Below are 15,559 nucleotides of genomic sequence, written 5' to 3'. Positions count from 1 at the left end.
AACTGGTTCCTATGTTTAATCAGGGCTAAATGCAACCCAGAAGAATGCTTAACTGTGGGGATGGAGAAAGATTTGGCAACCTGTTGCCAGAAGTAGGGAGCAGACAAATATAACAAGTAGGACAGAGAAAGTGCATCTGGCAACCCACTGCCTGCAATGGGAACTGAAGTATGTTGAAAAAGTGGGACAGAGAAAACAGAAACTGGCATCCTGGTGCCATAAATTGGACTAGTTGCTATTAGTGAGAAGGAAATTAGCGTCTTGGTTCTAGTATAACTGGAGAAATGGAGAACTACTTGTGGAAGTGGGGAAAGAATGGTGCAGAACTGGCAACATGGTGCCATGAGCATCGTTCTGAAGGGTAGTGGCTCTTTGCTGCTCACAGCTGAGTCTTGCTGGATGGCCAAGTGGATCGGATCGTGATGCTGTAATGACATCAGCCCAGGAGAGGAATGTTTTGATTTTCCTGGTCTTGCCTTGTGAACACTGGGGGGCTAAAACCTGTTTTAGTGAGTTTTTGGAGCAATGATGGCTCATCCCTCTCTCTCTGAGGGCTCTCTGCAGCCCCACTACAATCATACTAGAGATTCCCTGAATTCAGGCTAATGTGGGAAGACCCAGTTGAAGTGTGTTAGTGGTGACAACTTGATGTGAGCCAGTGTTCTCGGGAACTCGCTTCTGAATGAGTGGTGAAAAAGCAGGAAAGCTTAAAGTCTTGACTGGCGCAAAGAGAAAGTTATTGGACTGCGGTGTAATTTGGCTTCTTGTTCCCCCAAAGGCATCTGAGCATGGTCTTTAATGAAAGCAGCAGGGTTAATTGAGTGGTATGAGCTGCTGAAGCTGGACTGGAACAATCCTCGATTGGCTGGCTGAGCAAAGGAGGTCCATGATGAGAAGATGAAGAAAAGTCAGGAGAATTTTATTTGAGACTTGTTTTGGTTAGCAAAGCAAAGCCCCACGCTTGACGGTGTGCCATGTAGACCCGAGCATGCAAATAAGAACAAATAGGCGTGTGGTGCAAGTATGTATTCATTAAAGTACTGCATTCATGATGATTTTTTTTTTAAATTCAGTGATACATACTGTATCACTGATGATCTGCTTTGGCACAACCCTCTCTTTTATCCAGCCTTGGGACACCACCGATCACCAACACCTCATCAGAAATGGTCTCACTGTACGGGTGGCAGTCAAGAAGCCATTAAGGAGGGGAAACGGGGAGAAAATGCTGATGTATGCCAAATTACACAAGAACTGGGCTGAAAAAGCAGTGGATTATAAAGGTATGAATCCAAATATGACAGTTTTGGATCAAATCATTGTCAATATGTATGGAGGAGGTCAAGAAAGAGGTACAACAGTGAATGTCTACAGCCATCTGTGAAACGTGGTGGAGGCTCGCTGCACCTATTTACCATTTTTTTCCCCATCTTGCTAGCAAAATATAAAGAAATTATAGGTGGATCAAGACTTTTGGACAGTACTGTATATATCAATTGGAATGGTCAGATAAGAAAAATAAAAAAGGGCATTTTTTATACACCTTTTTATTTTCATTCTCATTCCCGCCAGCATAGCTCAGCACTACGCCTTAAAAAGCTGTGGTATTTTTAAAGGAACACAGTTTTTCCTCTGTAAACCCAATGCTCATGTCCTCAAGATATTCCAGGAAATAATAAAAGAAGATTCATGACCCTTCAGTCTTTTTTCTCACACTAACTACAAAACAGCGAATAAGCTGCTGCTGTTAATTTGACAGTGACCACAAACTTATGTGAACAATGCAAATCAACTCCCCCGCATACTGTAAGTTTTACTTTCACCTGGGGACACAAACTGCTACTCAAAGGATCTGACAATTTCAGCTGGCTGTTTAACAGTGAAATTATTTAGAGCTGCTTAACTATAGTAAATGAATGATGATTCATTTTGATGTTGAGGGATCTGAAGACCACAAACCCCCACATGGAAGAAATTCTATTTTAGTGTTGCTTCATTTTTTTTTTTTCGCATCTAACCAGGACGGTTAAAATGTCCGGATAGCAGGGAAGGAAAAAAAAAGCACATCTATGTTTCCAGAATGGGAAACTAGCTTTTCATTTTTTTAAATGATCCAAAAGAACTATTAGAAGGACCGTGATGAAGACTTCTTTTTCTGCTGAACTGCTTCTAGAATAAACTTATATTATTTTGCAAAAAGATGGAGTACCTCAGCAACCCTTTCTTTGGTAGTGATCTTACTTCTGCCCCACTGAACAGCAGCTGTCAGATCAGCCTTCAAAGGCTAGCAGTGCTTCAGTTTTTCTCTTATTTTGATGAACTATTAAAAGGACCTTTAGGTCTATTTAGTAGCTGTACTACAAATAATTTAAATATATGAAATAACATATATTTTTTTGGGCTTCAACTAACTGTAAATTGAGATATTGGTAGCTTCCAGCACCCCCAAAGTGATGTATTTACATTATCATGTTAGATCTTCTGCACAATCTTCTACTCATCTTGTGAATCCATGCATCACTGGACCATAGCACAATCTTGGCTATCTTACCTGCTCATGCTTAGTAAGGCGTGTTTTATTGTGGATGTCAGAGGAGACCAGGTTAAACTGGTGTTTCTCAGCGAGTAACCTCAGTAAGATGACCACCGTCCGGCTGCCGCACTTCCCCACACGATTATAAATCACCTGGCTTGGGAATGGGAGCACCTGCGAAGACACAAATGCACGCTTCAAGATGAAGGGAGTGATAAATGCTGATGCATTTCGAGCAGTTGATGAAAAATAAATACTGTGACAAAGCAGGAAAAGGGAAAGAGGAGGAAATGTAATAAATTCTCACTGGATTCTCTTGTCTCTTCTCTTAACTAAACTGCCCTGACAGCACATTACATTCCTGCTAAAAACACACATACTGAGTCAGAGCATCCATTACTGCACTTCACTCTGCTTTCTTCCACAGAACTTAGTCAAAATGATACTGAAACAACATTTTTTTATCACTCACACACATGCACACATGAATCACCAATTAGCTCAGCCATGATTCATGAGCTGAAATCCCCCCAAAGAAAAGTCAGTGCAAGTCTATTTCTTGGAAGAGAAATAGACTAATGATTTACATTTACAGGAAGTGGAAGGCTAAGATGTGCTGATGTGTGATTTCAACATGAGACTCATTTTAGCTCAGGGTCAGCAAGAACGCACTAATTTGGCAATTATCCCCAAGGCTTCATGAGGTTTACACAAGTGGCCCCTGAAGAATGAAGGCTCTCCAAGCAAATTCATCAGTGAGAACAGAAGGAACAGGAATTAAGGAAAGAGAGAGAGGACAGATCACTTAGAGGACCTCAGAAATGTTGCGGAGATTTACTACAGAAAAATAAGATCACTTTTCTCTCAACATTCCTAACAGGTTCCTAGCAAATCACAATGAAACAAATGCCACAGTGATTCATTCTTGCTAGCTCTGCAGTCTTAAATGGTGATTTTGCTTTTTTTTTTTTTTTTCCAAAGGTTTTCTGCATATCTGAGAGACAAAGAGTTTGGAAGCAAGTCAAACAGCTTGTTAATTGGTTCATATATAATTAATATTCCTTTTTAGCTCAGATAGCAGCTTCAGCACTACAGAGTGCAGAATGGACACACACACACACACACACACACAACACACACACACACACACACACACACACACACACACACACACACACACACACACACACACACACACACACACACACACACACACACACACAGACCAAGAGCAGCTCCACCCCTGCACACAGATTCAGTAACAACAGTGAGGGCCTCTCTGAGTAGGTGCCAGAACTCAGGAAAGAGAGACAAACAATAGGATGGATGCCGACACAGCCGAGGAGGAAGAAAGAAATGATAAGAGGACTGAAAGAGAAAGATGACACCACTGTATCAATCTCATGTCCTGTATGTTCTTCCCAGAATCAAAGCGTTTTCCTGGACTTCATTAGGAACAAATACATGAGTTCATTCCCTCAGATAAAGGAAGGTGAACTGGAACAACAATGTCATAGCTTCGGTTATGAAAAGATTATGCAAGTTTACACATGTTTTGTTACTCTAAGAGGTGAGACTCAGAGGTGTGATTTTAACATATCACAACAACTTCATAGACAATCAAAAACAAATAAGATCTTTTTTTTTTTTTTTAAAAAAGGAGTTTGGGAAAACTTTTTGAGCTGATAGAAAATAGTTCTCTTGGACAGCAGTTCAACTTTCCACAGTGTTTGCCAAGTAACTACACACTGATATACATGCAGCGTTTCACAGGACACCATATCATGACAAATGACTGTCAGACTTCTAACAGCCTGCTGCTGGCTAACAGAGGAACAACAGCAGACATGCCTTCAAAAGTCCATATCTCCCGCTGGCACTGACAGCACAGAAAGGGCAAGCTTTCAGCTTGTGCTATTGTTGTTCCCACTCGGCAGAGTTTGGTTTCTGATACATGCTGGGAGAAATGTCCACAGCGTCTGCCAGTAAGGGATTCTGTCAGAAAGTATTATGCAACAGAGCTGTTTTCCATCATGTTAGATGATGACATTTTTTCTGTCGATATTCTTGCTGTTATGGGTTTTTTTCTTTTATCTCTAGTGATAGTCAGCCAAAATCAAGCAGACTCGGAGATGAGCAGCCCTTTCTCCCGTTCTCCTTCTTCCCCTCTCTTACTTGCTATTCCACAACTCTGCCCACACAGTCACAACAAGAAATGGTGTCATGGCGTTTTTGACACATTTTGAAATGTGTCATTAGTTCAAAAACACATAAATTATCATCAGTTTCTCATGGCCTGACTGGCCTTCTCTGCTCTGAATGATGATAACTCAGCTAACCACTATCTTTAATCTGCGAGTTTGAGAACGTGTCCTGGTCTACTGCATATCATGACCGCCGTGCACGCACTCATCTGTCTTTCTGCAGCAGTTGCAGGAAACCCACACCAGCATGCTGCTAACCTGCTCTCTGCTCGGAAAACTGTGCTCCCCCTGGTTTAGCTTGGATATGGAAAACATCAGCTCAGAACAGTTTCAGAATATAACATCACTTGTAACTATTAAAAGATAGTAATTCTCAAACATTTTCTCATATTCTCCACCCTGAAGGCAAAAATAGCCCTGAAGTATTACTTGTTATTGTCAGAGATTAATAAAAAATTGATCTAAGCTGAATTTTACTAAACCACAGAAGCATCAACAAACCCGTGTCTTAACAATTCCAGTGGATGAAGAAAATTAAATTGAAGATTTCCTGCAGTTAAGGAATTATATTAAAAAAGTGTTGCACACCGCAAACTATAAAGTGATAGATATATACGTTTTACATGTCTGCAAAAAAATAGAGGGGCCATTCTTGTAGTGCTTCTGCACACACAAAGGCTCATAACTCTATTCTGAGAGCTGTGTGGTTTTTCCATACACTCTCATTCATGTTGAGCCTTCAACTCGATTTCTAATCTTTCCCCACATTTACCCGAACATCAACCTTCTGCGCACGCATCCTACAAAATGTCAGACTTCTGCTGAAGTTGCAGATCAACTGCAACTCTGGGAGGATGTTAAAATGATAATGAGAGATGCGGCTGCTGCGCTGCTCGCCACTGACATGGCATTTGCATCATCCGTCTGGGATGAGGTGACAGAAGATATGGAATCAGTCAAAGCAAGCAACTAATGTATAATCACTAGCCTGCGCCTGCAGATGCACAGACTAGCCTGACTACTCTGTGCATTTGGAGGCTGTATTTAGTTAGTGAAGTTACTACATGGCAGCTGTCATCTAATTACAAATCAGAGCAAGAGAAATCTTCATATGCAGTCTATACATACCTTTAATATTATACTAATGTAATAATATATGAACAAACAAAAAACTAAACAAAACCATTGTATTCAAAGGCTAAAAAAGATGATCTGTTTCACACTTCTCTGTCTCAAAATGAATTCCACAGCTTCTGTGTGTGCATAATAAATATTATAATAAGATGCCTTGGGACATAGTCAAGCTATCAAAATCAATTCCTTCTTCAGTAGAAACTAGTGGAAACAATTTGTGATTTATTAGGCCTCATTTGAATTAATTTTCTGCAATAATCCATATAATATTGAAAGCTTGGCATCAAACCTGCAGTGTGCTGTAAACTTGTACGAGCCTGCTCTACGTCAAAAAAGTTTGCTCAAAAATCAAACCGACATGAAGCAAATTACAACAATTTCTTCACCGTGTTCCAGTCACAGTTTGTTTCATATACTGTAAATAACACCCCACTGTTCTCCTTATGAAACAAACACTGTGGCTGCCAGCTTTGTCTGAGTGGCCAAAACAGGTTTGAAACACACAACTCACAAAGGCCAGATGTGACCTAACCAAATCCAAACAGCTGCTCACATCAGCCACAACCAAACCATCCTCATAACCATACTTGATAAAGTCTCAAGTTAGTGATGCCATAACATGAAGGCCAATGACTCCTTTAACTAAAAAAAAATGAAAAAAAAACAATTAAGAAAGGGATTCAATGAGGTGAAAATGAGGTGATTGATTAAAGAAGTGGATAATAAACAAGAAGCAGACAGAGATAGAAAGAAGTTGGCAAGGAGGGAAAGAGGGAGCACAGAGGAGAGATAGTGCTGCAGACATGCAGCTGGATGAATACAAGGCCCCTGTGTCAGCACTCTGCGTACGAGAGAGAGTGCGTTCAAAGCATTACTGTAGCACTGAAGCCAGGTCTAGCTGGCATTTAGAGTGCGTTTGCATGCAGCACACTCACACAGACCAAACCATTATCCCAACTGGACTTAACTGAGGCCAGGAGGAGATGGAGAGGTGAGAAAAAAAAAAAAAAAAGCAGGGGAAAAAGCAAGAAGATTAGACTAAAGAAGAGAATGAGCGCAAGGACAGTGAGAGATAATAATAATGACTTACTCTGGGAGCAGGCTGTCCGTGGTCATCCAGATATGTGGATCCACCTGCAAAAACAAGTATATAAGTTATATATATTTATCATATGCTCTTCATAGGCCCCCACATATATTTGATTTTCTATCCCTGAAGTCATTCTGTATTTGATTTATATCAATGTCCCACTGCATAATCTGTTTATACACTGTACATGTCTGTGGACTGATGAACATTTAAACTAACTGAGAGAACCTTGCACTTATTCCAGCTTCACGCAAACCCTCGTTCTGGTCTTCTAAGACCTATTTTTTTTTTTTGTGAATTTGTCAGTTCTCACCAATATATGCAAGTGGCAAATTCATATTTTTTAAGCACATCAAAGCAGTTCTAAAATACGCCTTCATTCGTCTTTCACTGACTGGATTCCAAGTCTGCAAACTACTGACTCTAATTAGTTTTTGCTGATGTCAACAGACTCGAGGGTTCATAGCCTACACTGTGAATGTTTGAACTTTCTCACTTTTTGGACTCTGCATTTTACATTTTTAGCTATTTGGAATTTTTCCAGGCATAATGAAAGACTAAATTCTTAGAAGTCACTGACAAAGATGGTTGTAAGGAGAGTGGTTAAAATACCACTAAACCCATTCCAGTGAATCTAATTTGAATCACCAAAATATCACTATCATGAACATAAAAGTGACGATAGTGAATATGGCATCAATGACATCATATTTTGTTTACGACTGACACGACACTTCTTGCTCTAACTTCTAAACATTTCTAACCATCTGAGACCCTGCATCAAACGGCACAGCTCAACCCGACGTTTCCTCCTTCACCCTAGATCGTTTGTCACAGCCACACACAGGGCAAAGCGCAGCTCTTCAGCACTAAACGTGAAGATGTTGTGACGAGAGTTCTAGCTGAAGCGGCTCATTTGTAGCCATATATGGAACAGTATGTAGCTGTTTCTTGTGGGAACAGTGGAGGTCATTGAAGGTTGCTCTTGCACTGAGGATCTGTGCCCGTCTTTCAGCCTAGTCTCCAAATCCAGACTCGGGCTTAAGACAGCGGCCTTTTCTTTCACCGCCTGTTTTGACCCCAAAGAGCCCCCATCACATTTACAAAGTGGAGAATGTGTGTGGGTGTGGTCTGAGTAAAGTAATGATTTGAGGAAATATTACATAAGAGAACAATCTCTGCTTTTGTCTCTGAAATATGATCCAGAAGACGCATGAAAAGACATGATGCATGAACACACACGTTGGTTTATTTCCCACTTGGCACACGCTCGTAGCTGTTATTGTGCTGGAAGTTCGTGGCTTTGTAAGTACTGTTTACACTTTAGATAGCGGTGTGAATGCTTTGAGTAATTAGTCTTACACTAGCATGAAATGTGCCTTGGTCTCTCCCTCTGTAAAACACACACACACACACACACACACACACACACACACACACTAGTTACTATATATAAGATCTGCTTGGCTTCAGGTTGGTGTTGTGGCTCATTAATTCATCAGGCACCGGATGTATAAATACAGCTGCACTATGCTCACCCACAGGTGTTTCTTAGATGCTTCCTATCTTTTCATCTGTCTTTGTAGCGCTTTCGTGGCTTCACACAGTTTTCCCGAGGAATGCTGCACCAGGCATTTCAGGTCACGGCAGGGTGAGGATGCAGAGACGCAGACATCTCTGTTCCTTCCTCTGTCATCCATCATAGACAACCACTCCCCCCCCCCCCGCCCCCACCACCACGACCTCCAACCCTTCACTGCCTCCTGTGTGTGCTTCTCATTAGCGTTTTGGATAGAGGGTTGGAACTAATTTTTTCCAGGGCACGAGGCTCGCAAAAGCTGACAGCTGCCCTCCACCCCCACCACCCACAGAGAGAGGAAAATGAACTTAAAGAGCCACTGTACAGTGAACTGTACTCATTGACCTGATTGTGCTGTGAGCCAGATGTCAGAGATGAGGATGACAGTCTAATGGGACTTGATTCATAAATATTTTAATTCCCAAACTGACAATTTAAGAGTTTACCTTCCGCCCCAGACATCATTTTTTCCATTAAATAATTTGATAACTATGGCTTTAAACATGTAACCTAAAACAGTGTATATTTAAATGCAAACTAACTGTAAACAATACATACTGCTGCTCTGCTAAAGGGCCTGTTATATTCCTTATGATTCCCCAATGCACATAAGGGAAACTGTGGTTCAACAGGTTGATTTAAAATCAGCAAAACCATCATGAAGTCAGGGAAAACCGCAGGGCCACAGACTTATAAAATCAAAGATGAGTGAAGTTGTTCTGTCAGTTTGTGTTGATGGAAGCTAAATGTAGGTCCCGAATGGTCAAGTGGAGAGAGAATTTGCACATTTAATCTAAATTAATCTCTCATTTGAGCCTATCCTCACGTTAATCATTTGTATTTTCTGTGTGTTCGTGTATCTATGTGTGTATGTGTGTGTGTGTGTGCGTGTTTGTGTTTGTGTCAATGGCTGATTGACAAGGAAACTAATTGGAGTGTGGGTATGCATTGGTATGTAGCTAAATGATTAATTGGATTACTGAGTCACAAGATCCACGGGCTTGCCTCTAGTTAAGAACAGCTGCATTACTATTTCCAAGTCCAATTAATCAATACCACAACATGGGCAACATAAGTCAGCAGTGATTTTAGGTTTTAATCACAGAAAATCTGAAACATATTATTCTCAAAAGTGCAAAACTAATTAATAAACGCACAAAAACAATACAACATAGACTAAATGGCCTACAGGGAACTGTGCCGTGCAGAGATGCCGGCATACTGTAAATTAATGTTACATCCTCAGATTTTTCAAAAGATTTTGTCCTTAATAAATTAAAACGAAAAAAGAAAGTACCCTACATCTTCAAGCTGAGATATTATGCAAAATGACTGATGCAGCAAAGAAAATGTGGAACTCTGTGAAGCTCATTAATGCACAAGATGCTATTTTCTGCACTGATTAAGAAGCCAACAAGAACTAATAAGAGTAACGGGAATGTGCTGAGGGGGACCACAGCCCAACTTCATGATCGCCAACAAGTTTTAGAATACCAAAATCTAAAACTCCCACCAAAACAACCAGGAACGTATTTGTTAACACGTGGAAGTATTCAGTTACATTTTAATACTACCAGACACACACACACAGGCACACACACACATATACACACACCAAGGTAAAGGTACATCTGTCTGATATTAAGTTCTTTTTTGCTTGCTCACAATTTTTGTGTTTCTTGTTCTAAATGAGGACACTATCATGATTATTTCAACCAACAGAGCTCAGACTGCTCCCAACTAAAACAGGCACAAGGATTGACCAATTCAAATTCCTGAAAAAAGAATCTGAGATGTGGACAGACAGTCAGGGGTCAGGAACCAGACTACAGACAGGCGGAAAGCCAACGAAGCTATCAGGCTGAAAAAGAACAGAGAATGTGTTTTGGAGCAGATTCTACTGGAACTGTGATTTGATATGGAAAAGTTATAGTACTGGTCTTTAAATTTTTTTTCTGCCAACATTTTCAAGGTCAAACTAAGGAAAAATGTACAGTGTAAAGTAGAAATCCATACAGTTCAGCCCAGAATCAGTCCTTCAAGCTCTGGAATTTTCCGTTGGTGTTGGCCTACTCCAGGAATGCTACAGTAAGTTTGGGAATTTTATAAACATATATTTAGAGCATAGACCATTTCATTTGCTTTGTGAAACTGGCAACATGGCTAAGTAGAGCTTAGGAAAGAACACATCCCAGAATAGGCAGAGGTGGGAGCGGGAAACCACACAGGAATGGCTGCTGAGAGGAAGGCCAAAAGGATAGACGCAGGGTTGATGTTAAGAGTCCGTTTGCTTTACTGTGGGACGCGACTCGAAGCAATGATGGAAGGCTGCAGAGCTGCTGCCATGGAATGTTCTACAAGTGTGTGAAACCAGATTACAGGTTCCTCATGTTGTGAAGACTAAGCGCTCTCATGTGTAACCACATCCTGCTGTAGTTTCTCTGTACCAGACAGAAACGAGTATGAAAGGTGTCTGCGCACTGAAACTCAAACACAAGTAGAGGAAAGAAAAAAATCGGACTGTTCAACAAAGAGATCACATGACATTCCTCGTTTCAGTCAAATGTAACCTAACTCCAGCCCGACCCATCTGTGTGAAAACACACCCAGTTAGACTTACTCACGTCTGTTGTCCTCGCTAAACACTTGTGCCATAATTGTCTGCACAGGCAAACAAAATCAGTGCGCAGCAGTTAGATACAGTGCGTGTTTGCCTGTGAACCCGGCCCTTTGATTTGACATGTGGCTCTCCATTAAGACGAGTAGCGCGACCCATGCCACTAATTACAGGAGGGAGCTAAGCAGAGGGTCAGGGTCTCCACCCATTTCGCCCTGCTCCAGCTCACCCCACAGTCACTTGAGAATCAACAATGATCAGACAAGTTTGTGATATAAATATAAAGGCAGAGTCACTGCTCTGTTATTGCAGGTGCCCAACGACCAAACCCTGCTAGGGAGACTAATTTGTGGACTTAATGCTCCCCTAAAATTTTGGTTGCTGAAATATAGTAAGAACATATACATGGGGATGCAGATGTGCGGAGGCTGGGAGAGGTCATGTCGGTATATGATTTGTGGATACCAGTGGTTGCCACCATGTATACTGCATGGCAGGGAAGTACCACTAAACTGGTGACCCAGCAAAGCAGTGTTGACTTTAGTGGCTGGGCAAGCTGAATGCCAAGAAAGTCAAAAATAAAATACATGATTTGCAGAACAAGAAAAGAGAAATCTGAACCATTTCCAGGGATTTCTGTGAAGTAGAGAAGAAAGACCAGTGACTCAGAAATTAATAAGAAAAGAAGATTAAAGAACAAAACTATTACAATCCACAGGGGAAAGTGTTATTCATGCTGTACTTCTTTGACATTTGGTTGGTTGATTAGTACATTAGTGCAACTAAAATTGATGTTACAAATAACACACTTTGAGCCGTCTCTCCCAAACTATCATCGGCGGATTTCACAATCATCAAAAGAAAATGATTCACGGGACCCCCAGTGGTCCATTTCATGTGTCAAACTTGAAGAGGAGTAGCAGCAGTCAGTGACACCGAGTGAACATGAGAAAATCTGATCTATGCAAAGTGACGAGAAGATAGAATTAGCTTCTTAGAGCCCCAAGGCCACGTTTCTGAAGCACTCCTGTCTTTTAAATCTTTTTTTTTTTTCTGGGGGGACTCGGGGAGTCTTTCAGAACCAAAATTTCACAGCCCACAGCAAACCTGCTCTCCATGTGCCTGTTATGAGTAAACAATTTGAAACATTTTCTTAGGTATGCATCATGACCGTGTGAGACCTTAGCCCATCCGGCGGGCTGTCACAGAGTTCATGAGCGCTGAACGCATTCTGAAGTGAGGTGGCTTTGAAATGAAGAAATGAACCGTGAAGTAGAAAATTGGGCAAATCTGACGCCGCACAGTCAAAGTCAGGAGCGTAATCACTCATCAGCTAGTGAGGAAGTGATGCGAGGAACAATGCTCTCCTTTCTCTGTGATTTTCTGTGGGTGTCGATATTTGCGCAGCAGAAAGAGACACAAAATACTGTCACGCTACGAGGCGTGATGCCCCAAGGATTTTTCAGAATCTGAATTTATTTGCCAGCCAATTCTGGATAAGTCACTTCTTATTAGAAAGCACTCATGCTTGTGCAGTTTGTACATGCTTTCCTCATCTTGCAGTCATGTGGGCACGACACCAGATGTCTTGCTACCCTGTCCTTATGGATAAAGAGTCTGCTGGGGGCCAATTTTCCCCACACACCCCTACAAAAGAAGTCAAATGGAGGGGACCTTTTAAGTCTGGCTTCTAGATTGGTTAAATAAACAAAAAATAGCCATTAGGGCAAGGAGGGGATCATATAAAAACATACTAACTGGACAGACAGCTACAGATATGAACAGATATTCTTGAAGCACATTCAGAGCTCTTCTTTGGATGTTGGCTTCCTTTTGATGATCCCACACTGCTTCAACAATATTCAACAATATCTATCCAGGTGCTTTTACTGCATTGGCAGTGTGTTTAGGATCATTGATCATGCTGAACAATGAAGTCGCTGCCAATCAGGCATTTTCCTGATGGCATTGCATCATGGATCAAAATCCAATGGTACTTTTCTGCATCCATAATTCCATCAGTTTTGATCCACATATCCATATATTTATATTGAAGTAATTAGATATTGGATTGAACTGCATATTATCTTGTCAGTGAGGAAAATGTCTAAAAAGTCCTTGAAATTTCTGAACATTTTTAGATACAAATATTGGTGCACCCATGTACAAAAACAAAAGCAGCAGCAGCTAGCCCATTAAAAACCAACCACATGTAGGGTAACTGCTCGCCCTCTGTTGCTTTACACCAGCTCTAAGCTCATAAACGCACGCCAGATGTGGAAATGCATCTTGCACAAATGGCTGTTCCCTACTGCTGCACCAACACAACAATGGTGTCATTTGTGCGACACACAGCTGGAAATGACTGAAGATCATGGTTAATGACTTAATTAAACAGTTGCCTTGTTGTGAGCACTGAGACCCTATAAATACACATTGTTTCGCCTGTCATCTTGCGTCACACTGGTCTTTTTTATAAATAAATGCAAAATGGTTGCCAAATTTTTTCACTGAAACTGTGACATTACAGCTTTGTAATTCCGGAAACACAACAACAGAATTTGATCATGGAAATTAGTGTGTACTGAAATGCCTACTATTAAAGTTTTCTTTAAAGGACTTTGTTTTGGTTGCTTTATGACAGTGTTTTTTGGTTTTTTTTTTTTTTGACAAGATCACAATTAGAAGTTTTCATGTTATTACTCTTTAAATTTACCACCACATTTTGTCTGGGGACACAAAGCTCTGCTCAAAGCTACTAAAAGGCACAAAACAGCCAGCTTTAATTGTTTGTTTACAATACAGCTCCCTTGGCCTTGAGCCTAGACCAAGCTAAAACAGTTTTTGAAAAAGAGCACATTTTTTTGAAGCATGCAACTGCTTGTTGTGGCTTGGTAGCCTGTTGCTGTGTTTATCTTGCATCTCCCTGCTCTGATAATGGTTTTCCTGGTGATACATGGGGAACGCTATGCTAACAAAAAAAAAAAAAAGAACGAAAATAGGTGAATTTCTATGAACAACCTGACATGAATCTTAAAGGGGACGAGTATGCTCTTCTTTATTTCTGTCATGCATACTGTTGGGACGCTCATAAGGCCCGCACATGGGCAAGTTAATCCTGCGAGACAACAGCTCGGGCTTCAGACTGCTCTACACATTTGCTTTCGGTAGCTTCACCCACCTGCTTTTCAAATCTTCTGTTCGTAATGAGCGACCAATCAAAGATAAATTTGGTTTAAAGGAAAGGTGGATTTACAATAAAAGGAGCTAGAACAGCTTTCAGATAGGGGATGAACTGCAGGGTTGCAAGTAGAAGATAAACAAGGAATATTTTGCACTATGAATCATGCAAAGCTGCTCTGACCAAGATTAAAAGTAGAACCTGGAAAGGGGAGCATAATATTTTTCATGAATACACTTGTGCATATATATGCTTTTTATCGTGGCACTGTCATCTGAAAACAGACGACATGTGGCTGCTGAAACTCTAAACATCCTACACCCATCTTTTTGGGATCAGCGGTGATGCTGCTGAGTCATGAGTGAGGCATGCCATAGATAAATATGGCAGAGCTGGGTATGTACTCGTGCTTTCCATCAAAAAAATCAGGCATTTTTAGACTGTTGGTAAATTGTATTTTTGTTGGCAGTCATGAAGGGTTCTTTTAGCATGCGAAACAGCTGCCGTTACATGCCTCGCAACTTTGCTTCATATGTTTAAGTGTTGCAAAAAAAAAAAATACATTTCAAAAATGGCTGATAAGTCTTGAAGAATTTTCTCCCACTGCGTGTATTTTCACTGAGTGTCAGCTATCTGTTTGCTTTAGGTTTTATGCTTGGATGTACGTGTAGCCACCAAGAAAGCCTGGCATCTTGAAGATTTATAGACTCACAGAGCAGGTAGGTTTAAAGGATATGAAAAGGAATGATGAAAACAGTTATGTTGGAAAACTATTACAAGTTCCCAATCTGTAAGAGTAAACCTGAAAGTGAGCCAGGGAACAGTTAGTTTAGCTTAATGTACATCGTGAATGCAAGAGAAACAAAATGCCTTGCTTTATTCAAGGGTTTAAAAAAAATCACTTTTAGTCCCTACGAATCTCACTTATTAGATTAAGAGATGCTGATCAGCAGATTGTATTATCTTTTGACGGAGCCGGACTATCTGTTTTCCTATTTTGTGTCACTGTTTCCTGTCTTATGATAAGCTAAGCAAGTCAGCTACTGGCCGGAGCTCACATATAAATACGACAGCAGTATCGATTTTCCGATCCTACTCTTGGCAAGAAAGGAAATAAGTGCATTTTCATAAATGTCAAAGTACTCCCTCAACCACATATCATATTATGGTTCCTTAAACCCTCTAAAGAGAATACAGAGTACAGAAGCTCTCAGATGACAA

The 15,559-nt window shown here is 40.8% G+C and overlaps 1 protein-coding gene across 1 annotated transcript in view; it reads right to left on the bottom strand.

Annotated features, from left to right (window-relative positions):
* usta (uronyl 2-sulfotransferase a) overlaps window positions 1-15,559 on the bottom strand; it is a 57,557-nt gene that overhangs the window by 21,488 nt on the left and 20,510 nt on the right. Inside the window, exons 2-3 of the mRNA XM_030721813.1 lie at window positions 6,962-7,005; window positions 2,552-2,707 (exon numbers count right to left, since the gene is read on the bottom strand). Of these exons, the coding sequence (XP_030577673.1) occupies window positions 2,552-2,707; window positions 6,962-7,005 (200 nt within the window). The remainder of the gene's footprint in view (window positions 1-2,551; window positions 2,708-6,961; window positions 7,006-15,559) is intronic.

The sequence above is a fragment of the Archocentrus centrarchus genome, chromosome 24 (genome assembly GCF_007364275.1).
Source record: "Archocentrus centrarchus isolate MPI-CPG fArcCen1 chromosome 24, fArcCen1, whole genome shotgun sequence".
NCBI classification, from domain to species: Eukaryota; Metazoa; Chordata; class Actinopteri; order Cichliformes; family Cichlidae; genus Archocentrus; species Archocentrus centrarchus.
This window is presented reverse-complemented; position numbering and strand designations above follow the sequence as displayed.